This window comes from Sylvia atricapilla, chromosome 10 (genome assembly GCF_009819655.1).
Source record: "Sylvia atricapilla isolate bSylAtr1 chromosome 10, bSylAtr1.pri, whole genome shotgun sequence".
Lineage (NCBI taxonomy): Eukaryota > Metazoa > Chordata > Aves > Passeriformes > Sylviidae > Sylvia > Sylvia atricapilla.
In genome coordinates this window covers 435,970-462,591 of record NC_089149.1, presented here as the reverse complement: position 1 = coordinate 462,591, position 26,622 = coordinate 435,970, and the positions used below count along the sequence as shown (strand labels likewise).

The 26,622-nt window shown below is 53.4% G+C and overlaps 2 protein-coding genes across 2 annotated transcripts; both read right to left on the bottom strand.

Annotated features, from left to right (window-relative positions):
- Positions 1-4,846: 4,846 nt before the first annotated feature.
- On the bottom strand, positions 4,847-8,350 carry SUCNR1 (succinate receptor 1). Its single transcript, XM_066326426.1, has 2 exons — positions 8,148-8,350; positions 4,847-6,821 (listed from the first exon to the last, which is right to left on the bottom strand). The coding sequence occupies exons 1-2, from the start codon at positions 8,148-8,150 to the stop codon at positions 5,862-5,864; spliced, it is 963 nt and encodes a 320-aa protein (XP_066182523.1). The 5' UTR covers positions 8,151-8,350; the 3' UTR covers positions 4,847-5,861.
- A 2,834-nt stretch (positions 8,351-11,184) lies between these two features.
- AADAC (arylacetamide deacetylase) lies at positions 11,185-18,546 on the bottom strand. The gene is made up of 5 exons (XM_066325607.1): positions 18,382-18,546; positions 15,507-15,729; positions 14,865-14,934; positions 14,375-14,546; positions 11,185-13,291 (listed from the first exon to the last, which is right to left on the bottom strand). The coding sequence occupies exons 1-5, from the start codon at positions 18,517-18,519 to the stop codon at positions 12,683-12,685; spliced, it is 1,212 nt and encodes a 403-aa protein (XP_066181704.1). The 5' UTR covers positions 18,520-18,546; the 3' UTR covers positions 11,185-12,682.
- Between the last annotated feature and the right edge of the window lie 8,076 nt (positions 18,547-26,622).

Sequence of the window (26,622 nt, the reverse complement as noted above, 5' to 3'; positions counted from 1 at the left end):
TCTGAAAAGCATTTTGGGAGGTAAGCAGGCTGATTCTCCCTCACACGGGGAGCAGGTCTGGAAAAGCTGCTTTCACAAATACAGCAAAAGTCACGGCAACCCCCTTGGCAGTTTGTATGTCACAGTAAGCAGAGGAACTGTTAATGAGAACAGGATAATTGTAACTAAACATTAATTCCTCTCTATTTATTTTGGTACAAGGTCAATCCTGATGTTATTTCTTCCCTTGCCAAATTACACCAAACACTCTGCCCAAAGGTGTTGCAGGCAGGAGAAAACAAAGACTGAATTAATCTCTGATGGGAACAGGAAAAGTCATCTTGGGATCCTTTGAGGTTACTACTGAAATCCTTCTAGGAAATAACAGAAATCAAAGCAGAGGAGAGAGCATCTGCTCATCAGCTGCAGCTGCATGCACAGGATGAGGACGAAGGACGTGCCCTGGTCCTGAGGGAAGGCAGGGATGAGGTGGGACAGGCACCTGGGGTCACAGCACTCCTGAAACACAACCAGACCCTGAATTCAAAGGGATTTTATGGAAATCAAACCATCTAAAGTGTCCTGTGACACTCCTCTGCGTGAAGGAAAATGAGCAGCACAAAGCACCACCACTTTGTAATGATTGCCCTGAAATGCACAACGGCTGATTAAAAGGAAATTTAAAAGAAAATCTTAAAAATTAATAATAATAATAAAAAAAAGACTAATGGGCACTGAAAATAATTTGAATAATTGGCTCCCAGATCAGGGAAAGCTTGTTCTCTGTGACAGAACTCTGGACACAAACCTCAGAGAAGGCAGCATTTCCTAGGGCAGTTGATAGCTAAAGCATTCCCTGCAAAAATATTGGGTGGAAATACAAAGAAACTAGAATATCCCCATACACCATAAAGAAAAATAAACATTAGGGTGAAAAAGTACTTCCTCTCCTGTCAAAAATGTATTGCTAGATATAAAATCATGGCAATTGAACCTCATACACGAGGTTTTTAAATTCGGGCCTCTGTAGAGGAGCGCTCTAACAGGATGATGTTTGTTTTCCCTGGCTGCTGCTCACCCTGGAGAGCCCCCAGCCATTGTGCTCCTGCAGGAGGAGGATTTCCGCCAGTGACCCTGCCAGGGAACGCAACCAGGCATCCCAGGAGCTGGACTTCTTCAGGAGGATGGAAAACCCCTCCCGTGCCAGACTTCAATAACAAGGTAGATGTGAGCAGCCCAAGGTCCACCAGGTATGTCGTGTTTGTTCTGAGCCTCTCATAGGCTGACCAGGGCAAAGGAGATGCTGGGGCTGTTTAAAGAAAAAGGGGAATTCCAAATTACTTTAAAACCAGCATTCCAAGGATGGAGGGAGCCCCTGGAATGATTCCCTCATCCTGAGCCCTTTCCCAGCTCAGCTGAAGGTAGAAGTGCTGTGTCCCTGCAGAGCCAGGGGCAGCTCCAGGCTGGTGCCTTGGCTTCCAGCTGCTCCTTGCACTTGCAGTTACAGGGGATGATGCTGAGTGGTTTCACTTGTCACCCAGCTCTGAGAGTTAGGGTTTTACACTCTGCCTCTCAGTTACTACACCTGCAGAAGGCACAGCCCTGCTGCATGCCCCACTTCCCCACCTCCTGCCTTAGCACAGAGCAGTTCCCCCTCCCGCTGCTGCACAAGCACTGAGCACACATTTCCGTTGCTAGATAAACCAAACTGGGTCACTTTCTTTCTCCACAGTAACTCCTGATTCCATCTCTGACTGTCCCACCACAGCCCAGCGCACACCAGCTCTGCCTCCAGCAAGTCACTTAACCAGCCTTCCCCAAGGAGGGCCACATGCAGCACGAATTTTTGCTGCTGCAACTTATTCAGAGTTATAAAAGGAGTCTCTTATAAAAGAGACCTTTGAGAACTGTCACCTCATTCTTACCTGTTCAGCTGCTCCTTCCTGGTGCCCGTGTGGCCCCAGCACAGGGCCCTTGTGCAGGCAGGGCAGCAGCCCCACGGCCCCTCTTTAACCCCTTGGGCCCCACCTCCTGGCTGATGGAGCTCCTGGGGCAGGTGGGGTCCATCCCCTCCCTGCTGGTCAGCACCATCCACTGCTCCTGCCCCTCACCTGGGCAGGGGAGAGTCCCAGCACCTGGCTGCCTGGGCTAACAGCTCCCTCAGGGTGTTTGGAAATACCTCAGGGTGTTTCCCCCGGGCTGTTTGGAAAGCTGGGCTGTGCCAAGCTTTGTCCCCACCTTTCCCATCAGAAAAAAAAGAATCAGGCCAAACATCAAGTGAGCTGTGTCTGCCCCAGAACAGCTTCACCAAACAGAGCAGGTCTCTGGGAAGGAACAAGAGTGCCTAAGACTGAGCCTTGGAGCAGCTGAGAGCGCAGGATTTGTTTCAAAAGGCAGCAGGCAAGCTGCTGGATTGCTTCATTTATCAAATAATTTAATTATTTCATCTGGGCGGTTATTTGTGAGACCTTCCATCCTGTGACTCTTATGTGGCTGAATCAGGAAGTGAGGCAAGACTGCAAGAATGAACAAAGCAGCAGTTGAAAGTTCCACTTCACTTATGTGGGTCAAAATCTCCATAAGACACAGAAAACTGAAAGGAAGACGAGTCCTGCAGGCACCTTGCTCTGAGCCCTGCCGTGCTCTGCCCCCAGGTGTTGGTGTGCTCAGGGCAGCCCTGAGCTGGTCCCAGAGCTGCTGTGAACACACAGGTGAAGCTGAAAGTGTTTCCTGCACACCTGGGATGCTGCCCAGAGAGGGGAGCACACCTCACCAGCCAAAGGAGGCTGCTGGGCTGGTGTACAGGCTGCACAAAGGGTCAAGCTCCTCCTGGGCTCCAGGAAGACTATTTTTAGCCTAAATATTTTTAGAAGGTGAAAACCAAATTGAAACCAAGCAGAAGTCAGCTGAATTAGTATCTCCATTACTGCCAACGTGAGCAGTTAAACTCTGAGTTGCCAGTGTGGCAGTGCCATGGTCAGGACACGCTGGTGGCATCCACACAGAGGTGTCGGCTCATCCCAGTGTCCAGGGCTGGCCCCCCTCACACAGCTCAGCACTGAACCCACGGCCCCTGGGCGGCCTCTGTGGGCAGTCCTGCTCTTCTGGGGACAGGCTCTTACAAATCACTGTTAAAATACTGCAGAGCAGGAGCTGCTGTGGCCCAGAGCACTGCAGAGAGCTGGGGACAAGCAGCAGGGGCACCTGACCCCAGAGCAGCACTGCCTGGGCAGTGCCGGGCCAAAAGGTGATGGGAACAAAGGCAAACCCGGGAAATTGCCTCTAAATGTCAGGAAAAACATTGCAGGACATTTTACACATTCCAAGCTGCAGAGGACCTGAGGTTTGGTTGGGTTTGGGATGAATAAGAAGCAGATCCAAGTGTTTCCTCACGGGTGTGGAGCTGGCTGCGAATTCCCTGCAGGGACAGGTTCAGCTGGCACCTGGAGAGGGGCCTGACAGCAGCCCAGTGTCCTGTGTTTGCCTGGCAAAGTGGCAGCTGGGTGGGAGCATTCAGCTGGGCTGGCAGAGCTGGGCAGCCCCTCGCCCTGCCCTCACCACTCTTCCCAGGAACAGTTATTTTTAGGTCACTCACCGCCACTAAAACATACTTGGACTGTTTTCAGGCTGACTCACAGCTGAATTCCTGTTCTGGAGGCATTTTCAGCCCACACCCAAAATAAGGGAAGACAAAACAAAATGAAACTAAAAAAACCTCGTCTGAATCAGAAGCAGAGGCCGTGTCCAGCTGTGCTGATGGTGGTGCCTGCAGCCCAGCCTGGGGGAACCTGCACCCAGAACCCACTGCCGTCACCTGCACCCACACCTGCACCCACCCTAGCCCAGCTCAGGTGAACCAGGTAGTGCTTTGGAGCTTTATTAATTTAAACTTTTCCATGTGCTACTCAGGAGTAGGAGAAGGTGCTGGAACCAGGCGATAGAACGTTGGGAGCTCTGCTCACGCTGGGATCCCAGGACACAGGCACTGGTGCTGCCTTTGCAGCTTTCTGATGCTGCATCTGTGGATTTATTGACAGCAAGATGCCTTTGATTAGCCGTGGGTAAATGCCATGGCAGTGTGTACTCAGGCAGGAACCCTCAGTGACTCAGAAGGAGCAGATCACCCCGCTCACCTCAGTGGACACAGCAAACCAAATAATTGAGCATATTAATCCATAAAAACCCTCACTGGACGTTGTTCACAAGGAGAAACCATCTCCTGGCCATGGACACTTGGGCATGGGATGCCATGTGCTGTGCAGACCCCTCTGGAGGGGACAGTGGCCCCAGCCCTGCCTCGGGGCTTGGGCAGGACAGTGAGAAGGACCCAGGCAAGGCCAGGGCAGGGACACCTGCATGTGCTGGGCTGGCAGTGCCTCCTCTTGCAGGGAGTCCAGCCTCGAGGAGGAAATCTAAATTGACAAAGCACCTGAGCCTCTGCACGGCTGTTTGTGTGCTAAAAAAGACCAAAGCAAGTCACTTTCTTCTGCGTTTCTGCCAAGAGCTCAGGGCCAGCTCCCTGGCAGGCCCAGAAATGTGCTCTGTGTGTGGGGCTGGGAACCAGACCCTGCTCTGCCAACACTGTCCCAGGGCTGTGTCAAGGCACAGGACCATGAGACACGCACCAAGGCACATGCTGAGGTTTCATAGATACTCCAGAGACCTGCAAATGAAGTAAAACAACGCAGAGGAGCCTTTTTCTGGTTTTTTAAGCAGTTTATTATCCAGGGGCTGGTGCCACCTGAAGCTCCCGAAGAGCAGTGAAGCACATTGCGGGTGACTGGCACATCTGAGAGCAGAACCCAGGATGATCTGGGTGAGACCTGACAGATGTGCCATTCCTGTGTCACCAGTGAGTCCCTGTCACCAATGAGTCTCTGTGTCACCAGTGAGTCCCTGTGTCAGGAGGTGACTGACAAATCCAAGAGCAGAGCCAGGATGAGCTGGGTGGGACTCCCTGGCTGTGCCATTCCTGTGTCACCAGTGAGTCCCTGTGTCACCAGTGAATCCCTGTGTCAGGAGGTGACTGACAAATCCAAGAGCAGAACCAGGATGAGCTGGGTGGGACTCCCTGGCTGTGCCATTCCCGTGCCAGCAGTGAGTCCCTGGGCAGGGCTGGCCCCTGGGTGCCCACAGGAGTGCAGCAGGGAGAGGAGGGGGCTGCCCACCCCCTGCCCACCCCCTGCCCACCCCCTGCCCACCGTCCCTCCCCGCAGCCCGGGCAGCCTGAGCTCACAGCAGCTCACGACTCCATCGATCTTTCCCCTGTCTGTTTGAAGTCGGGTCAGTCCAGTGGAGAGTAACTTGTGCTGCTGATCGATCCTGCAGGGACCAGGCAGGGACTGGCTCCTCATTAGTGAAATGGCTCATTAGTAGAACTGCTAATGAAGTTTGAACTCTGAGGTCTAGATTCTGCTGCGGGCTATTGATTCCAGGGGCACTTACAGGCAGTTATACTGAAGATAGGTAACTCCACAGCCTGAGAAGTGGCTGTGTGAGCCCACGTGGGTGTGCCTGGCTGTCCTGCTGATGTAGGAAGGCACATTTTGTCCCAGCCCAGGCCCACGTTATGGCTCACAGAGCAGCTGTCTGAGAGCAGTGTGTTCTCCCTCCAAGAGCTGACTCGATGGACTTTCCATTGCAGTATTAATGGGCTGTGGGGTATCCCAGCCCCAGAGCAGGGTCCTGCTGGGAGCAAGCAGAATATCCCTCCTGGTTTGCTGGAGGCAGCTCAGCAGAAGTCTCCTGTACAAAAAGGTAACAGGTGCATTTAGAGCTCATACCTATTCTATTGCATAAAGTTAGCTTAGAAAAACGACACCTTGCTGAACGCTCCCCCGGTGAGAGTTTCCTCCCAGAGCCCTCCCACTACAGGGGTCTCCTCAACTCCTTCCCTTGCCGGTGGCTGTCAGCCTGCCCAGGAGCTGCCTTGTTTTGGCCACTAGCATTTCTCTGAAGTGGTCCCCCATGAGGAAATAGAAAACAGGATTAATGGCACTGTTCAGGAAGGCGAAGGGTCTGCTGATGATGTAGATGGTGGTGATGATGCCCTGCGTGTGCCCAGAGACGTTCAGGGCCGGGATTCGGGAGGCGATGCGGACGTTGCGCATGACGTGGTAGGGAGTGAAGAGCAGGGAGAAGATAACCACGGTGAGGATCACCAGGGCCAGGGGCCTCTCCAGGGTGAGGGCAGAGCTGATCTGCTCGCTCCTGTTCTTGAGGAAACGAACCATCTTCACGTAGAAGCAGCACATGGTCAGGAGAGGAAGGAGGAACCCACAGACGGTCAGGAACAGGCTGTAGATGAGGCTGGCCGTGGGGTCTCCAGAGCTGGCGTAATCCAGACACTTGTAATCGTTGGTGGGGTTTAGAGGCTCCAGGAAGTGCACCAGGGGCAGCAGCTCCAGGATCACCCCGATCCATATGGCAACAGACACCATGACGGCCGTGCTCCTCTTCTGCAGGACGTGGTCCCTGAAGGGGTGTTTGATGAGCATGTACCTGTCGACGCTGATAGCCGTGAGGAACAGGATGCTGCTGTACAGGTTGGCATGCAGCAGGAATCTGTTGCTGTGGCACAGGATGCCCTCCTTTGACCACTGATCCTGGGAGTAGCTGTTCACCAGTATTGGCAGAGTGCACAGAAATAACAAGTCTGATATGGATAAATTGAACAGGTAGATGTTGCCGCTTTTCCATTTTTTCAGGCAGAAAATATAGCCAAACACCACAATGGTGTTTCCAATGGCACCTAAGATGAACTCAAGGCTGTACATGGTGGAGAGATAGTACTTTTCTAGTACTCTGTTAATCAGAAAACAGTCACTGGTCTCGTTCACAGCCTAGAAAATCAAAAGGAAGAAATAATCACCAAACCAAGTAAAAGATCATTGCACGGTTTTTGTTCTATCGTTGCTGGAATCAGTGACTGCAGCCTGCAATTTCCTTCCAGCCCACAGGGTAAGTAGATATGTGACCTCGAACAATGTCTCTCACACATGGGATTGGTATTTGCAGACACTGATCAGAGCTATAGAACAAGATGAAAACTCGCCTGAGCAAAGACCTGTGTGAGAGACTTGAAGTGGGAGCATCACTTGAGTGGAGGCGTCAGTCACAAGGCGCCAGCTGCTGCCCGGCCAGACCCAGGGCAGTGCCAGGGGCCAGGAAAGTGAAACCAGCCCCTGGGTGCCCTGTCAGAGCCCCGTGGAGTCATCTGCCCCTGTTACCCAACGCTGGTCCCGTGGTGCTCCCTCATCTCTGAGGCAGAGCTTTGCTGATAAGGCTGCTGAGGGATGGAGGCAGCAGCTCGGAACTCGTTAGGGAGCCAGGAGAGATGTTTGTTAAATTAACCCAGCCCTTAATCGAGCTCTTTGTGCACTGTGCTGGTAACTGGGTACCAGGACTGCACAGAGGATGGAGCACATCTCCTGGGCAGCCTGCCAAAGCTTTCTTCAAAGCTGCATCACACATGAGCTTGCTTTCTTTCTAAAGGCTGGTTTAAAAAGTGCTTTCAGGTACAGAGAAGGAAAGAGAGAAGGATCTCAAGCGTTTAGTCCTCTCCTCAGCAAAGCCACCTGCCCCTGCTGGACACACACAGCTTTTGGTGAGTGCCTTGGATAAAGTGTCAGCCAACAATTGGACAGCAGGGGAAATCAAATGCCAGAAAGTGGGATATAGAGCAAAACTGAACTCACGCTAAGGTTAGGCATTTCCAAAGGTGTTTTGGTGTCAAGAACTCATTCACACGTCTCTGCCCTCAAAGCGCTGTGTTTCATTTTGAAGGGAGATCATGAGGCAGAACAAAAACTTCCTAGAGCAGTTTCCATCCAGTCTCTATAGCTACTCTGCGCCCCCCAGGAGACAGAAATGCTACAGAGTGTTTGCTCCGCTCAGCCCTCACCTGCCGAGCCCTGTCTGCTCGGCTCTGCAGGAGAAACCCAACACCTTAGTGAGATTCTGAATCTGGAAAGCACATCACAGACATTAGCACTTCAAACAGTGATGATAATTCGGAGTTTGGTATGGACAGAGACATTACTTCAGCAAGTTGTTAGGAAAAGGCTGATGGATCACTTTAAAGGCAAGAAGGTAAAGCAGTTAGCAGCCCACCCAGAAATGAGCTTGGCACAGGAACAGGAGATGCTGCCCAGCACTGCACCCCTTACCATGCCCAGGGCTGTGGTGCTGCAGGTCCTGGCAGGGCTCTGGGGTTCCGGCAGGGCTCTGGGGTCCTGGCAGGGCTGTAAGGTCCTATCAGAGCTGTAAGGTCCTGTCAGAGCTGTGGAGTCCCGGCAGAGCTGTGAGGTCCCAGCAGGGCTGTGGGATCCTGTCAGGGCTGTAAGGTCCTATCAGAGCTGTAAGGTCCCGGCAGAGCTGTGGGATCCTGGCAGGGCTGTAAGGTCCCGGCAGAGCTTAAAGGTCCTGGCAGAGCTGTGGGATCCTGGCAGGGCTGTAAGGTCCCGGCAGAGCTGTAAGGTCCTATCAGAGCTGAAAGGTCCTGGCAGAGCTGTAAGGTCCCAGGGTGCAGGATCCTGCCGCCTTTGCGCAGGATTCAATCATTAACGAGGGGAGGCGAAGGCGGGATCTGCCGGGCTGAGTTGCCGAGATGCAAACAACACTTCCCCTTCACGGGAACCCACTGGGAGCCCGGAGGGACAGGACACCCACTGCTGCCGGGCTGCGTGGGCAGGGCCGGGGAAAGGGGACACTTGGGTCTCACGCTGCAGCACATCACCGCTCCAAAGCTGGCTGCTTTACACTGATACATCACCTATTGGCAAAGATAAAAATATAATGAATGCTGCTAATGCAGAAGGAGCAAACCCCACAGTGACTACTCCCAGCCCCTCTGCCATGGGCAGGGACACTGCCACTGGACCAGGCTGCTTCAGGCCCCATCCAGCCCAGCCTCGGACATCCTCAGGTAGGGGCAGCCACAGCTTCTCTGCCTTTTCCTCCACCTCCCCTTCACTGTGATCTACTTCACAGGTAGCAAATATTAACCCTATTAGTAGAAATATAAAAAGCTGTTGTAGTTTTTCTCCATGGACAAGGCCAATAAATCAGCTCATATTTAGGCATTACAGAAGCTGATTTAAAATTTCCCCCATGGCTAATAACCAGCACTGGCGTCTCATTTACCAGCTTTTATTTTGTTCATTCAGGCAACTGCTGTTGCACTGAAGGATAAAATAGGGCTGAACAAATGGAGCATTTCTTCCTTCCTGCTGCAGTAACTCCTCCGAAAACTGGTGAGGGAGCAAGAACTGCTCCTTAATGTCATTTCAGTAGGTTTACACTGGTCCCTGCTTTATGGCTGGGTGAATACTGCAGCAGCTGATAGGGTTTCTGAGCAGTTTCTAACCCTTGGCTGTGCTGAGGCTGTCCCAGTCACACGTGCTGGCGCCTGTAATCCCACTGCAGCGCTGTCCCTAAGGACACCTGAGCCAGGGCTCAGCTCGGTGGCTGCTGGGGCATTCAGTGCCATGAGGCTGGAGCCCTGCTGGCCTCTGCTGGGGAGCTCCAGGCCGGGCCACAGCCCAGGTCGGCGTGAGGAGCAGGAGGAAACCCCAAACACGGTGGGGTGAGTGGTGCTGGCAGCGCTGGGGGCTGCCCCGAGCCCTCCACGGGAACACGGGCACTCCAGGACAGCTCACCAACACTCCCCAAATACCAGAAACCCAAGAGTAGTGTCAGCTTCTGGGCTTTGGGTGGTTTGTTGGGGATCTGGAGGGGTTATAACCAGTGTAGTATTTCAACAGAAAGTGAAGGATTTTGAGGAGATGGGTGCCGGGGGAGCCCGGGTTGGTGGGGATACTTTGAGGATGCTTCATTTCCTCCTTGACTCACTCACAAGCATGAACCAGTTTCTTTCCCACTGTGGTAGTTGAGTCTGTGATCAGTCTCCCTGTGCCTGGGCATCCTTGGGGGCTTTGATCTCTGCCCCCATAGCTGGCTCCCAACTGGGCTGTGAGCCTGAGCTTTGTCCTTGACTGTCAACCACCAGATCCCATCCTCCCTTCAAGGGAAGGCTTTTGGAGACTCACCAAAGCCTTCCCTTGTGGTGGTTTGTCTTGTTTTCTGGTGTGGATAAATGGGTGCTTACTGCAGCTCCAGCCTCTCCTGCCAGCAGCATCAATAGTGCAGCTTCCACTGCCTCCTTTTGTGCCTCACCAGGTATCTCCAAGCCCAAAAGTCTATTTTAGGAACCTAAACAAAAACATACAGCCCAATCAATCATGAGTCCATATTTAGGTGCTGGTGCTTAAAAGCCATTTACTTCTGGTTCCTATAAGAGAGTCCTATAAAAGCACACAAGGGAAGGTTGGCAATTTTTGGCTGGCATTGTTTCTTAGAACACAAATTTTTCTTCTGCCTTACAGGCAGGCATTCAGTGCCCCTGACACAGCTGATGGCTGAGCCACCATGGAGGAAACGCAGCACTGGTGGCAGCATGGGCAGGGAGGACGGCCAGGTTTGCTACAGCTGGGCTGGCACAGGCACCTCCAGCAGCCCCCAAGGGAGGCAGAGCCAACTGACCCCAACCCTTCAGCCAGAGCTGCTCTGTCTGCAACATCCCAGTGCTGCAGGGCAGGGGAACCACCAAAGCCAGGCTGAGTCACAGCTGAGGGACGTGATGTGGGCACGTCCCCTCCCAGCCAGAAACACAGCCATCCTCCCTCAGCAGTCCCTTGAGCAAGGTTGTCTTCCCGGAAACCCCAGCTGGGCTCCTTCCACTGCACTCACAGCCCAGGAAAGCCCATCCCTGGGAACATTCTTGTGGACGTGACCCTAAAACTGTACAGAAAATCAGACCAAAGGTGTTACTGAGCAAAACCCCAAAGCCCAACCTCCTCAGGAACTCTGAGAGGCTGTTAATGAATTCCAAATGTGGGAGGACTAAAACTGCAGTGGAACTGCCGGTGGCAGCAGACAGCAGCCCAGTCTGTGGGTGAGTGCTGGGCTGTGCTGGCAGTGCTGCAGCGACACCCCAGGAACACTCCCAGACACTCTGGGATGGAGCACATGAGCACAGATGTGCATCCAGAGGTGTGCAAAGAGAGCGCTACCCAGGCACTGCCCCTTCCCTCCTGGGCAGCCCCAGCAGAGCCCTGTCCTCACCACAGTGAGCAGAGCTGACACCTGCCACAGCACACCTGCCACGGCTTCCCCATGGCTGGGACACCGAGGGACACAGCACACTGCACCGCAACCCAAAACAGCTTTAATGTTCATATTCAACTTGAGAAAGGTAGAAAACAGTGAGCATCCCATACACAATCCGTCTGAGCAGGCCGCACACGCTCAGGAAAAATAACCCAGAATTATTGAAGATTTAGTGCCATTTGTGCAAAAGAAAAGCAGGATACATGAAGTACCTGCTCAGTGTTTGATTTGCTTAAACCAACAGCCAACCCCTGCATTCGTGCTTCAGTCAGAACTTTTAGGGTTTATATTTAACACACAAAACATTTACTCAGAAATTATTTGTTCCACGCATCCAGTTGAACCACATTTCTTTTTTAAGCCTGTAAAGCTACTAAGCTAATTTTACTTTTAAGAAATCATACGTAAAATTTGATAAACAATTTTAAGGACAATTAGAACATCTAGTCCATGACTTAAGAGACAAGTAGAGCACAGACCATGCAGCAGTGTTATCATAAGGCTGGGACCTTCACAGCTTCCTTTTTACAGTGAATATCTAGTGCTGGTTTATTTCACTATTTCCTGCTAGTTCAAAGATTAAAGAAAGGAAGTAGGAATAAGATAAATGCTTTAAAAAACCAACAACCTACAACAGAAGAAAAACCCCCAAATAAACAAAACCCCACAAACAAACAAAGCTCAAAACACTTGCACCATTTTTCAGCCATCCCAATGGGGTTCCAAGTGCTTCCCTCAAGCTGTGCAGGGCAGGAGCAGCAGCAGCCCCAGCCCAGGCTGTGATGGGCAGGTCCCTGCAGCTGCCCCGAGCCTCCTGCAGCCTCCTGGTGCTTCTGCTCACCCCATCACCCCTGGCAGCTGTAGGGCCCTGCTGCCACATCCCCCCAGACAAAGGAGACAGGAAGAGAGCAGCCACTGAGCACATCCCGGGTGCCCACAGTGACCTGGCCCTGGCACACAGCCCCCTCTGGGAACGTGAAGGAGGAAAGAAGGACAACAGAGACAAGACACAAACCCCAGAGGCTGCAGGGCCAGAAGAGGAACCCCAGGGCAGCGCTGGCAGCCTGGGGGTCTGAGGTTCAGACGATGGCACTGCAGAAATGTGTGGGATAGGATGAGACTGATTTCCTGCCAGAGAAAGTGGGAGATGCTGCAGCAGCAATACTGCGGGAACGGCAAGGGAGATGTAATCATGGAATCCAGCTCAGGGTCAGTACAGGGTCAGCACAGGATCAGCACAGAACCCAGCACAAGATCAGCACAGAATCAGCACAGAGCCCAGCCCAGAACCCAGCCCAGAACCCAACACAGAACCCAACACAGAACCAGCACAGCCCCAGCACAGAACCAGCCCAGAACCCAGCCCAGCCCCAGCACAGAACCCAACACAGAACTCAACACAGAACCCAACACAGCCCCAGCACAGAACCAGCACAGAGCCCAGCCCAGAACCCAGCCCCAGCACAGAGCCCAGCACTCCCCAGCCCATGCCCAGCCCCAGCGGGCCGTGGCAGGCCCCCGGAGCCCCTGTCCCTCACAGGTTGTCCCTCAGCCAGCCCAGGGTGGTGCTGAGCAGGCGGTGTGCCAGGCGCAGCTCGAAGGGCCCGTCCAGGAAGGTCATGGCCCCGTGGAAGGCGTCGGTGGCGTGGTGGTGTGTGACGGGCACGCCGGCGGCGCGCAGCCGGGCCGCGTACATGAGGCCGTCGTCGCGCAGCACGTCGTGCTGGCAGGTGAGGACGAAGGCCGGGGGCAGGCCGCGCAGCCGGGCCTCGCTGCCCAGCAGAGGGGCCGCCCGCGGGTCCAGCAGCCCCGGGGAGCCGCGGCCCGGCTCCGTGCCGCCCGCGGCCGGGCTGCTGTAGCGGTGAGCCCCGCGCACGTCGGCGGGCAGCCAGCGGCTCCAGTTGACAAACTGCAGCAGCGGCCCGGCCTCGGCGGGGATGTGCGCGTTGGAGGCCATGGCCTCCCTCAGGGTGGGCTCTGCTGAGAAATACTCGCTCCAGAACCGCACCATCAGAGTCCTGCTCAGCAGGGGCTTCTCGGCGTTGTCCAGGTACGACGGCAGCTTCAGGTCCAGCGCCTGCAGAGCCGGGTAGATCAGAACCTGGGCTTTTAGCTTGGCTTTGACTTCAGGGTCCTGCGGCAGCTGTAGGAAAAAACCACAAACCGTGGCAGAGAATCAGTAGAGGTGTTGATTCCCCTACGCTGACAGTTCGTCTGGGGTAAAGAATTAAGACACACGTTTTGCCACATGAGCAAAATAAGGTTATCAATAAAACCGGGATAAAGAAACTCTGAATCTATGGGCACGTCATCTAAAACGGCTTGCTGTAACAAAAATTCTCAAACATCAAATATACTTTCATTTTAATTCTTATACTGAAGGATAATGATTGGGGGGAAATACTCTTTTTGAAATTTTGATGCTATCTGAAGTATTGTCAAAAGATTTTTTTATGGCTACAGAACATTTCTATTCCTACGTCATGAAACTTTCAGGTTTCAGGGTCTCCTTATCATTTCACACAATTTAGAGCACGTTCATCTGTTTGGATTTTAGCCCTGAGGTGTTATAACCCAAGCAATTGCAATTCTGTACGTTTTAGAGATGTAACAAATAGAATGAGATTAAGCGAACATTGGCGTTTCTTATGTGTCAACCTTTTCTCCTCTTCACTAATAAATTTTCCATTTTCTCCCTCATCTTCTGCCTTCAGCACTCACAGCAAATTCACCATCATTCCCAGTGTTTCATTACAGTCCAAACAGCTCCTCAAGAGAGCAACAACATCGTGCTGACTTCATTTAACAAAGCTGAAGGAGAAGTGCAACAGGCACCAAACGGAATGATCAGACACTCACATTAGTGAGGGGTCTTTGCTTGTTTTCCCTGCTGGTTACATCTCTGTGAGTCACATAGTTAATATTCCCTTCTCAAACATCATACCCAAACCGGTGAACACGAGCTTAAGGTTCGAGTGCTGTGTGCCCCACCTGGAGGGCAGGGCGCCTGTTTTAGGGGACAGACGTCTGACACCACTCAAGCTCCTCTGATGCCACCGAGTGGCTCAGGCAGGGTCACCTGCCCGGTCCCCGGCGCCCTGTGACAATCCCGCTGTGACATCCTGTGTGCAGCTGAGAGCAGCGTGTGCTGCGAGCCGAGCTTTCCCCAGTGGTGGTGGGAAGTACCCGAGTGCAGATCTGGAGCTCCAGACCAGCTGTCCTGTACCTGCTGTGCCACGGCGGCCGCCAGGTTTCCCCCGGCGCTGTCCCCGGCCACGCAGACCCGCGCAGGGTCCACCCCGTACTGGGCCAGCACCTGCCTCTGCAGGAAGAACTTGGTCACAGAGTACACGTCCTCAAACTGCGCAGGGAAACGGTGAGGAGGGGCCAGCCTGTAGCTGGGGGAGGCAAGAGGAGCGTGTTAGAACCTGCTGGGAGTAAAGAGAAGGGCCTGCTCGTGTCTCCTGCTGAGGGACGTTTGTTTCTGTGCCCAGAGAGGTGGGAACTGTCTGCCCAAGAGGATCCCCTTTATTGCCCACCCTTCTTCATAAAGCCACAGTAGCCACCAGCCACAATTCTCCACGGCCACCCTGGCAGCCTCTGTTCACAAACGTTTATAGGTCAGCAGGAAAGCACGTGACCAATCACCGAAATATAGAAAAAACAGATTAATTTACTCCAAACCCTCACCCATTTGGAAGGAGAGTTTCTCTTACTTGACTGACACCACGACAGCATCGAGCTCGTTTGAAATCCGCCGTGTCAAGTGGTCATAGTCGTGCACACCTGAAAGGAAAGCCCAGTGTGTGTGGGAATGGACACTCACACCCAGAGCTGCCTGTTCCCCGTGGGAATGGACACTCACACCCAGAGCTGCCTGTTCCCCGTGGGAATGGACACTCACAGCCAGAGCTGCCTGTTCCCCTTGGGAATGGACACTCACACCCAGAGCTGCCTGTTCCCCTTGGGAATGGACACTCACAGCCAGAGCTGCCTGTTCCCCTTGGGAATGGACACTCACACCCAGAGCTGCCTGTTCCCCTTGGGAATGGACACTCACACCCAGAGCTGCCTGTTCCCCTTGGGAATGGACACTCACACCCAGAGCTGCCTGTTCCCCTTGGGAATGGACACTCACACCCAGAGCTGCCTGTTCCCCTTGGCAGCAACTTCCAAGTGACTTCTCCAAACCTCCTCCTGCTTGCAACTGGTGACACACCAGTCCCCTGCCCCTCCCTGTGGCAGCTCCCACAAAACAAAAGACAGCATTTGATGAGGCTGTTGAGTTCTTTCCCACAGACCCAGGGCAGTGGTGCAGCAGGCAGCGATGCAGCAGGCAGTGATGCAGCAGAGCTCACCTGCATCATCCAGGCACCAGCCCCCGCCGTGGAAGAAGAGCACGGCCCTCCTGAGCCCACCAGGTGCCCTCCTGGGCAGGTACAGGCGCACGGGGACGTTGCTGAGCTCCGTGTCTGTCACGGTGACGTTTTCATCCGACGTGGGAGGGACGAGTGTGAAGACGGTGAACAGCCTCAAGGTCTCCATGTAGCTGGCCAGCCCCAGCAGCTCAGCCACCTCCGACTAGAGCAAGGCAAGGGGAAACTCTCTCGAGTGCAGCCCCGTGTGCTCCCAGGGTCAATTCCATGGGGCCATTCCGTGCTCTGTGCCCAGGTGTGAAGCTGCTGCAGAAGTCAGTTCACCAGGGCACAGGGTGTCCCTCAGCAGCTGGCAGAGGCCAGGAGCACTCTGTGACACACTCACACTGTCACCAGCTGCCCAGCAGGGCCAGGGCCCAGCCCAGAACCGGGGCTGCTGCTCTGTGCCCACACCCAGACTCCTGCCCGGTGTTTGTGTGGGTCAGCTCCACAGCCCAGGGCCCAGAACAGTAACCCACAGCATCACACGGGCATCGTGCCACAGAGAGCCACCAACAGCCCCCCACGGCCCCTGCACTGCTGCTGCCACCAGTGTGGTGCAGGGACAGCCCAGGGGACACTGCAGAGCCACCCACGGCCCCTGCACTGCTGCTGCCACCAGTGTGGTGCAGGGACAGCCCAGGGGACACTCTGCAGAGCCCCCCACGGCCCCTGCACTGCTGCTGCCACCAGTGTGGTGTGGGGACAGCAGCAGTCCCACGGCTCCTCCACCACCACCCCCAGCAATGGGACATGACCCTTTTCCCACCCCAGCCTCATCACATCACAACTGAAAGAAGAAGAAATAAAGCCAAGTTCTCACATGTTATCTGAAGGTGAAAGCAGATGAGATTCAGAGCAGGTTTGAGTTTTAAAAGAAGGAAAAGAGCCATGGCTGGATAGAAACTATTTGAAGTTTGGCTTCCAAGGGATGGTACTTTGTCCCCGGTTAGAATGTGACCCCCCCTCAGGAACTGATCACCTGCTGATGGGTGTAACCTGCAGCCCTCAGACTGTGACAGTGTGCAGTCATACAGTCTGACCCTGCTTGGTGTATTCATTTCTCTTAAAACTGTATTTAAATCAACTCTTTAATCATCATCTACATAAAACCAGGTTTTGAGCAACCTGGTCTAGTGGAAGGTGTCCCTGACATTGGCAGGAAGGTGGAATGAGCTGAAATTTCAGATCTTTTCCAACCCAAAGCAGTCTGTGACTGTGAGATTCCACGATATACCCTTCTTTTTCAGGAGTGAGAAGAGCACAGAGCCCAGCCCTCGCCGGCAGCCTTTGACAGTGACTGTCACCACACCTTTGAGTCACCTCTCTCTGCAGCCTTGGAGGGGCTGGTGCCAGGAGGAGCCCTGCCAATCGCAGCCTGCTGGAATTGGGATGGAGATGAGTGGGCAGGCCCTGGCACACGGCAAAGGGAAACACAGGTCCTTGCCATCAGCTCCAGGAAAACAAACTAACACATCCAGGGCCAGAACTGCCGGTTTAGCCACAGCTTTGACACAGTTTACCTAAACATCTCTCAGTTGTTGCTTTTCCCCCAAGGATTACCATCCTGAACAAACAAATATCTCGGTCAGAGTGAGTCCTGCTGTGACCCCAATGGGCCTGTGACAGGCCCCCGGTGGGAGGAATTCCCTGAGCCCAGCACTGAGGATTTCCAGTGCTCTCAGGGCTGGACAGTTTACACTGTGGAAAGACACTGGGCTGCTGCCTGTGGTTTCCAGGCCATTGTCAATAAAAGGAAGTGCTGCCCTCCTCTGAAAATCCCTCATTGTCCCAGGGTAAGATTTTGGGGTGTTAGGGGGTAACAGGAGAGTTACAAAACGCCTGCCCACAGGCAGAGAGGACAGCAGGCACCACGGACACAGCCCCATCTTCCAGGGAAAACACAGGGTCCTGGCACAAAGAGGACACTGGTGGTGCCAGCAGTGCCGTGCTGGGCTGACAGAGGTGACAGTGTCACCGAGCAGGCTCCAGGTGTGCCCGGGCACTGAGCTGCCCGTGCCCTCTCTCCCTCAGGCTCCCTCCAGCCGCGGGTCCAGGAGTGGAGCAGCAAGGCAGGGCACCAGCACTGCACACTGCAGTCTCTTTCCTTCTCACCCCTGTCATCTCCCACCACGTCAGCCCCCAAAACCAAAACAGGAGACCCTGACACACACCAAACTACTCCTCACCCTCCCTCCTCCTGCAGACTGGGCAGCCCTAAAAAGGTTCTCCCTGCCAGCAAGGGCCATCTCACACAGAGCTGGTGTTTGGTGCGGTTTCAGGCCTGTTTTGTCAGTGGATTTCCATGAAACCACAAACAAAGTAATAGAGTGGGAGAGCTGCTCTAGTGTTCCCTGCCCTGACACCCAGCGCTGCCAAGGGAGCTGGGTACACAGGAATCAGGAATGATTCAGGCAGCAGTGCTTTATCTGCCCGGCTCTGCAAAGCAAGAGGAGCTTGTCTGTGCTTGCCGACCCACAGTCACATCCCACATCTCAATCCTTACCCTGAATGGTCCTTTCCCAAGGCTGCAAGAGCAAATCTTTTCCACATTGCTTTATATCACAGTCCCTTTGGTGCTTCATTTCAGCTGCCCCTGCCCCTCAGTGACTGCACCACTGTTCCCATAGAATGAGCATTCCCATAGAACACACGTCCCCACAGAACACACGTCCCCACAGAACACACGTCCCCACAGAACACACGTCCCCACAGAACACACGTCCCCACAGAACACACGCAGTGCCGTGCCCGTGAGCCCCAGGGCCACAGGAGCCCCCTGCCCCACACTCTGCCCTCCCAGCCCCTCCATCCTCACCACGTGCCCCTGGGCCCTGAAGAGAGCCGAGAGCAGCATCACGGTGCCGGGCTGGGCCACGTCCTCGGGGATGGGGCTGTAGATGTAGTAGCCCAGGAGGGCGGTGAGGAGGCCCAGGCACAGCAGCTTGTTGCCCATGCTCGCAGGCTCCGCTCCGGCGCTGCTGGGAGCTGCTCCCGGCGCCTCCCGACGAGCCAGCACAGGGCAAAGTTAATGCCGTGTTTTGCTTGGGTCCCGGCCAGGAGGTGGCTTCTTGCCGTATCGCGGGGGCAGAGGTTACTCCACTGTGCAACTTCCAAAACTACACCGCCGGGAGCAGCCGAGCCGTCCAGCCCCGCACCGAGCCCATAACTCACCCCACTGCCAGCCCCGCACCGAGCCCATAACTCACCCCACTGCCAGCCCCGCACCGAGCCCATAACTCACCCCACTGCCAGCCCCGCACCGAGCCCATAACTCACCCCACTGCCAGCCCCGCACCGAGCCCATAACTCACCCCACTGCCAGCCCCGCACCGAGCCCCGCTGCCCCGGCCCCGCGCCCCCCGGGACACGTGGCAGGGACGGGAGCAGGCGGTGGGTGCCGCACGGTGACACCCAGGTGCAGCCGGGTCGGGTACTCCCGGAGCAAAGGCAGCTCCCAGGACAGCTCTGGCACGGGTAGACAGCACGGAGGAAGATGAGGCCAGAGCTGGAAGCACCACAGAACTGGTGTTTTATTTTGTTGCGTTTCAGGAAGGTTTCCCAGGCTCCTTCCCTGCCGGTCTCCAGCTGGAAGCGTGGCTGGGCAGCCACAGCCCGGGCTCTGCTCTGCTCCTGCCCTGAGGTCACCCCTGCCTTAGGGAGGGAGCTCACAGTACTTAACCTTGAAAGACCAATGTCTTATCTTGTGCCAGAGCCTCTCCCCTGCCCTCCAGTGAACCGCCCCAGCAACCACCCCGAACCCACGGCACCCCCAGATAAAGGAAATCATCAACTGATTTACCCAAAGGAACCATGCAGCATCAGCTGCAACAGGGAAATGCCCATATGCCAGTTTATTAGAGCCCTTGCAGTCAAAGGGACCAGCTGGGACAGCACAAGACCAGTCTCAGACGTGAGGTGCCAAATGAAACACGGGGATGTTAAAATCCAGATCAATCCCATGCACTGACTGCCCTTCATGCCTCACCCCAACACCAGGCCCTGCACTGCCAACACTCTCCAGAGCCCTCACTAGCACCCACCACTGTCGGTTTGCTGGGCAGCACCTGCTCTTCCACTACTCACAGCCTTCTAAAGCAAACAAACATGAGGTTTAGTCTTTTTCCTCCTTATTTATTTCATTAAACAAGTTGGATGGAGTTAGAGCGATTGGTCAAGCGGAGGGTGTCCCTGCCCGCGGCGTGTGGGTGGAATGAGATGATTTTAAGGCACCCCCAGCCCAAGCCATTCTGCAGTTATAGAAGGATGAAACCTCCTCTTGCTGCTTTTCCTGCACACAGTGTATGAACCAAGAGCCATGCAGCATGCCCCACTTCCCCCCCTCTGCATTTTTATGCAGTCCAAGCTACTGAGGTTTCAGAAAGCAATGAATGCAAAGTTTAGCACACTAAGGCCAAGATTAAAACTGCAATGGGAAGAGGAGCAGCCAGCAGGTCACCCTGCTCAGAGCCAGCATCCCCTGCATCCTTGTGCTCTAGGACAGTGACAGTCAGAGCTAGGGTCGCCTGTCACTGCACACTGTTCAGCCATGCAGAGAGTGGCACGGCCTCAGTCAGACCTGCCACCGCTGTAAGTCAGCCCAGCAAATAATAAATGTCACAACACCAGACTGGGTTCTCAAACTGTGGTTTGGAAAGGAGTTTACAACCTTACATCTTGTTTGCAACAGCAACCCAGGCTTACAGCCTCACACCTGTCAATACCAGCAGTCCCTCTCCACCCCCGTGGCACCCCATTCCATTCCCACTCACACTCCCAGAGCACCGCAAGCCCCTGCTCTGTCTGTCAGTCACAGAACCGTTCAGCCTGGAAAAGCCCCCCAAGACACCGAGTCCACCCACTCCCTCAGGCTGAGGCGGAGGCAGAAACGTGTCACCGCTGCAGCCACCAAAGCCATGTGCTTTCAGCAGAGGCTTGCAGGAAGGAAGGCAGAAGCCACCGGGAGGCAGTGCAGCCCTGCAGACCGTCTCCCTCCCGGCCGAGGGGCCTCAGGGGCAGCAGCAGCGGCGGCGCTCCCGGCGGACAGGGACAGGCTGCGACAGGCACCGGGTCACTCCCGGAGGGGGAAAGGTCCCGGCACAGCGCCGGAGCCACCGAACCTGCCCGCTCTTACCTGCACACAGCTGAGTTGAGACCTTACGGTAAGAAGCAAAAATGAGTTATTCTGCCTTTTCATGTCTCTGACGGACACCCAGTGAACGGCCAGTACAGTCAGCGCAGCACTGAAAATACCCCTTGAGTCCAGGAACAGCTTTGGGGTGGATACTCAGAAGCTAGTGCTAGATTTCATACCACTTCACTAAACTTCAGTTATTTCTGCTTGCTTTCTTCATTACTAGTATCTGTACTTTGTAATGCTCCTCACAGGACTGAAAACTGGCCAGTTTTCATATGAAATGGAGGCATGGCAGTCACAAGAAATTTTATACAAGAGAATTTGGGTGCTGCTTTTTCATCTGTTGCTTATTACCAAATTGCGAGTTGAATAAATGGAAACAAATGTCTTATTTGACAAGATGTTCATACCCTGAACTGAAAAAAGCAATCCTCTGAAACAGAGAAGGAGAGCACAATCAGTATTTCTGAACACAGAACAAAGCAGCAGCTCCAGAAACATACTGTGTTCACGAAGGCATTAAGGTAGCCAAAAAAACATCTGTCAGGTCTGTCTAAAAGGAACATTATTATCAGGGTAAGATAACAGGGGTTTTCAAATAAGCCAGTGTTTTGCTTTAATGCTTTCAAACTGAAATCTTGTTTTAAACATGCAACTTTTTTACAGTTTGGCAGGAAGGCAGTAACACTTTTGCTTTTCACTCTTTCTATTCCACGTGGAGCAAGAGGCTCAGAGCTGCTCCCTGGGCACACAAGAGCATCTCTCTTGTGCAGCACAGCTCCTGCTGTGGAGGCAGAGCAGGACAGAAACCCCCTCACCGAGCACACACAGAGCCAGCATCTGCACACACTCCAAAATACCTCCACTGGTTTTCCCTTCTACATTGAATTGGTGGTTCAAAGCACTTTAAGAAACTCGAACCTAGAGCAAGGATTTCATGTAGCTCACACCTCCCACTGCCGGCTTCTCAAGGTCCATCTAGCTTTAGTTCTCATAGAGTTTCCCATTTTTACAAAAATAAGCACAATTCCTGAATTCTGGATCCAGCAGCAGCCCACTGGAATTGGATTTGCTGTCCTGGGGGAACAGATAACGCAGAGAAGGAACCTGAGGGACAATCAGCAGGAATCCTACACATAGTTAAAGCAGTAAATTTTTAAAAAATAATTGATAAAATTGAAGCCCAAAGCAGCCACTTGGGAAGGCGAATGACCACCTAAAGACCACGAACAGGAAAGAGACCATTTGGGAAATGTTTGCAGCAAGAGGGGTTTGATTTGTTTACTCAGACTTGTCTCTGGCGTTGTGAATGCACATATGGACACGAGCAGGAGCACATGTTGAAGGCTGAATTATGAAATTAGTGACACTTTGGAATTGCAGAGGCCCCAGGCACAGCAAGGGTGAGGAACAGGAGTGACATTATCCACACCAAGGGGTCACAGCTTCTCCAGTTGAGCTGCAATGGCTTTGGGGGCATTAAGCTGCTGCTGAAGCAACAGAGCTCTGAAATGGAATTGCAATAGCAAATGAGGAAAAAGTACAGTGGAGTCCAGGATTTAGTTACTTTTGCTGTTTATCTTGCCAAATGAACACTTGGAGATGTTTTTGAAGAGTAGATAAAGGATTATACAGAGTTGCATGTGCTCTGGGGTGCAGGGACCAGTCCTACCCCACTGCTCCAGGGCAGCCCCAGTAATCCTGGCCATACCTGAGGTCAGGGGAGTGATTGCAGGTTTGATGGGGGTTCCCACGTGCTGGGAAGACTCTGATATTGCTGCTAAGCAGATAAAGCCATGGTGAGCAGGACTAGCAGAAAGAAGCCATTTACACTGGATCTAATATTTAATAAACCACATCTGCAGCAGTATTGGGACAGTGACAAGGAGATAGCACCATGACTTGTGCTGAATGAGCACAGTGTCCTGGGCCTGGAGAGCCTGACAGTGTGGGCTCCTGGGGCACCACTTGGCCCTCAGGTGTATTCCATGTGTCCCCCTCCACAGACCTCTCTTATCTCTGTGTTTCTCCCCAAAGCTGTTTCTCCAGCAGCAAAGGAGAGCTGCCCTATGCCCACCTCCCTGCAGGGCCCTGCCAAAGGCTCTCCCTTGCATAAGCAGGTCCTGCTGCACAAAACAAAGGCCCAACTGCTGCCCAGACCTCATTTCTACAAAGTTTTTTCTTTAATTCTGTTAGCAGAAAACATTGACTTTCTTAATTTGTTCCTTTTGTGAATAGCAGAAGGAAAGGAAACAAGCAGGGGTAATTCTCACCAGCTGCTGGAAACACCGACACAAAAGACCCCAGGGATGTTTCTTTATGCAAGAGGAGGTTTGGCCAAAGTGCCACAGCTGCTTGGCCTGGGTATTTGTAAGAGAAAGGTTCAAGCTGGAGCCCTTGTGCCACCATCCCCTGAGCCATCCCTGCAGCAGGGCCAGGAGGAGGGATTTCACCCTTCCCATTCCCACTGGAAAAGTGGGGGCTCAGCCAGGCTGAGTTACACAGCTCAGGTGGGTCTAAAATCACCGCACTGATCTTTGGGAGACCTGAATGCCCTGGAAGACCGAAGGTCCCACCCCTGTGCTGCAGAAGGTCCATCTGTGCCAGCACTCAGAGACAGCACTGCCACTGTGGGACCCTGCTCAGAGCAGGGGTGTAGAGTTTGCTCTTCACTCTCAGTGAGTTCTGAGAGTGGACACACAAGGTTTGGCCTCACAAGAGTTCTGAGAAGTGTTGCAATGTCAAATACTTCTAATTAGCATCAAGGACGTGATTTTGCAACAGCCGATTGTTAGCATTTTTTAACTGCAGGTTCATTACGGAGGCTGATTAAGCTGTAAAGCACCTGCAGTGCCCAGCAGGTTGCAGAGCTGCTGCAGGATCGTGCAAAAGACTGGAGATTCTCCAGTTGCAGCTGATATTTCTACCCCGCAGGAGGCTGTGGCCAGGTGGGGGTCAGCCTCTTCCCCCAGGCCACAAGTGACAGGCCAAGGGGAATGGCCTCAGTCTGTGCTGGAGAGGTTCAGGCCGGACATTAGGAGGAATTTCTTCACTGGAAGGGTTGTTAAACATTGGCAGGGGCTGCCAGGGAAGTTTGCAGCCTCCGTCCCTGGAGGTGCCCAGGGAAGGGCTACCTGTGGCACTCGGTGTGGGGACAGGGTGGGGATTGATCAAAGGTTACACTTCATGATCTGGGGGTTATTTTCCAGCCTCAGTGGTTCTGTGATTCTGAAGCAACTGCAGTGGATTTGCAATGAAACAACCAAGTCCCTGAGGCTCATCACTGCTGTGGCTCAGGTTTCCCCATTCTGCAGAGCAAGTCCCAGTGCTCCCACTGGGTGATTTGAAGTGAAAACCATCTACAATTATAACTCACTGAAACCTTTAAAAACCCGTTTCTGTCTTTAATAATAATAGTGCAAGCTAAGCAAATAGCTCTCAAACCACTTCTCTAAATACGAAATCAGCTCCAAGACCGTGTTTTGCCTGTGGGAAGGTGAAGGCAGGGATGGAAAGTGACTCACGCCTTTGCACAGTCCCAGAGACAAAGGCAAACCTGGCTGCTGGTGTCTGCAGACTCCCTGGCAAGTCTCCCTCTGTGGCCCCATCACTTACAAAAGCACTTTGGAAAGTGCATCCCATCATTTCCTCGTGTGTGAAATCATTAAAAAGCTACAAGAGAATCCACAGCCTTTGCCAATAACCAACAGAACCGAGGAAAACATTTAGAATATTAACAGGACTGAGATTTCTGCTGGGGTTTGATCAAGGACTGGCCAAAAGGGTTGATCAAAACTTCCTCGAAACAGCCTCAGAATGTGAATGTGTCAGAGTGAAAACCCACGGCCCATCTCTTTAAACCACCCAAATCAACACCCAGTGTTTCTTGCCCCAGCCCATCACAGCCTGGTGGCCTTGGCAACCTCCTTGTGGCATTAAATCGAGCCATGACATCCAGTTATCCCCAGCCCGCACCCCTGGGTTCCTGGGGGAGCACCCACCTGCCCACCCAGGCAGTGGGACACAAGGAAGGGTGACAATTTTACAACAAAAAGGATATTTTTAAAATTATAAAATGCATTACAGAAGATTTAGCCTCTACAAAACAGAAAAATCAGCTTCAAGAGGAGGCTGACTGAGCCACCAAGAGGCAAATATAAAATTATCGATGTCTGTGTTTGAGGGGAAACTCTGAGTTCCTGAGAAATTTCATCCCTGCTGTAATCCTGCTCCAAGCAGGAACTTTCACTGTCAGCCCTGCTGTAATCCTGCCACAACCAGAAACTTTTATGGTTTTTCCATGGATTGCATTCTTTCTGGCCAGGAACAAAGCCTGGCTTTGGCTCCCAGAGGCACTTTATCCCAGAGGTGCTCACAAGGCAGCACTGATGCTCCAAGAGGGAACTGGAGCAGCAGCAGCCTCAGGGAAAACGTGGCTGAATTCCCCATCCCCAGCAGCCTCCCAGTGCCCAGCAGGGCCCTGGCAGGGACTGCTTCCTCTGGGAGAGGGGCCACAGCTGCCCCAGGCAGGGACCCAGCCCAGCTGCAGCAGCCTGGCTCCTGCACGGAGGGGAGATGGCCTCTGCTCCTTCCACAGACCAGGAGCCCCAGCCCTGGTGTCTGACCCTTCCTCATCCCCTTCTCATCCCCTGTGGGCCCTCAGCAAGGCCAGCACTTCCCTTGGTCAGATGGCCAGCAGTCAGAAATGAGAGGTGGATCCCAGTCAGCTGCCCAAGCCAAGGAAATCACTGTCTCTGGGAATGAGCCCATGAGTTAGACACCTTATCCAGGCCCTCTGCTTTGTCTTGGTCTTGAAATGAAAGGATTTCAAAAACTCCACCTGGAAATGTATCCCAGCCTCCTAATGCCACCCGTGAACAATCTAAACACAACCTGTTGTTGCAGGTGGAAAAGGTTCCCTGCTTCCATCCACTCCCAGCTCAGGAAGGAGAAGCTTCCAGGGCTATCCTGGGCTTCACCTGCACAGTCAGGGAGAGGGCAGAGGGGTGTGGGCACAGCCCCAGAGGGTGCCCATGCAGAGGGCACCTGATGCCCACTGGCACTCCCACAATGCTGAATATGTGGCAGTGACCACAGAAACCTCCCAGGGAACTACGAAGAAAAGGCAGGATAGCATTTGATATCCAAGGAGGCAGAGAGGAGGAAGCATCAGTGAGTCAAACTGCTCAGTGCAATGGCTTAACAACTGTGGAAGTGGGTTACATCCAGCATTCCTGGACTCCCTGCTGACTGCTGTTTCCATGCAGCGTTTTGGTTTTAACACAGAATTACAGCTCGTAACACTGGTGAATAGAAAATAGCAAAGAACAGTGTGTACATCCAGAAGGACAGAGAAAATCTCCACATCCCCCGTCAAGGCAGGCCAGAAAGGAGATGAAGGCTGAACATCCCCTCTGTAATGAAGGTAAAACATTCCCTCTGTGCAGCACCAGAGCTGCTGACCACAGGATGGAGGGAGGAAATTTGTGAAGCTTTAGGTGCAAACCCGTCTCAGTGTGTCCAGGGTCAGAGGCTGCTCTGGCAGTCACACACACATCAGGACTCTGCCCATTCAGGCAGTTCCCTGAACACCCTGCCCTAGGGAAGGTGTTTATGCTTGGGTTTATCTTTTCCCACCATGTCACTCCTACCCTCCTGCTGCTGACAGCACTGAGGGGCCTGCTCCTCTCACAGCCATGTAGATAAATTCTATTGTCTTTTTAATACAGGGAATGAAGTTGTGAGACTGTCGTGCACACACTGCTGTGCTGGTTTTGGCTGGGGCTTAAACCACAACAGTTGCTTATCTCCATATCAGGATAAACAAACCACACTGGCTCAGTTCTGCACTGCAGGAGCTGCAGGAAAGGTTCTGGCCCCAAATCTGTTTTGCACTGCTTATTACAGACACGTGCCACTAAT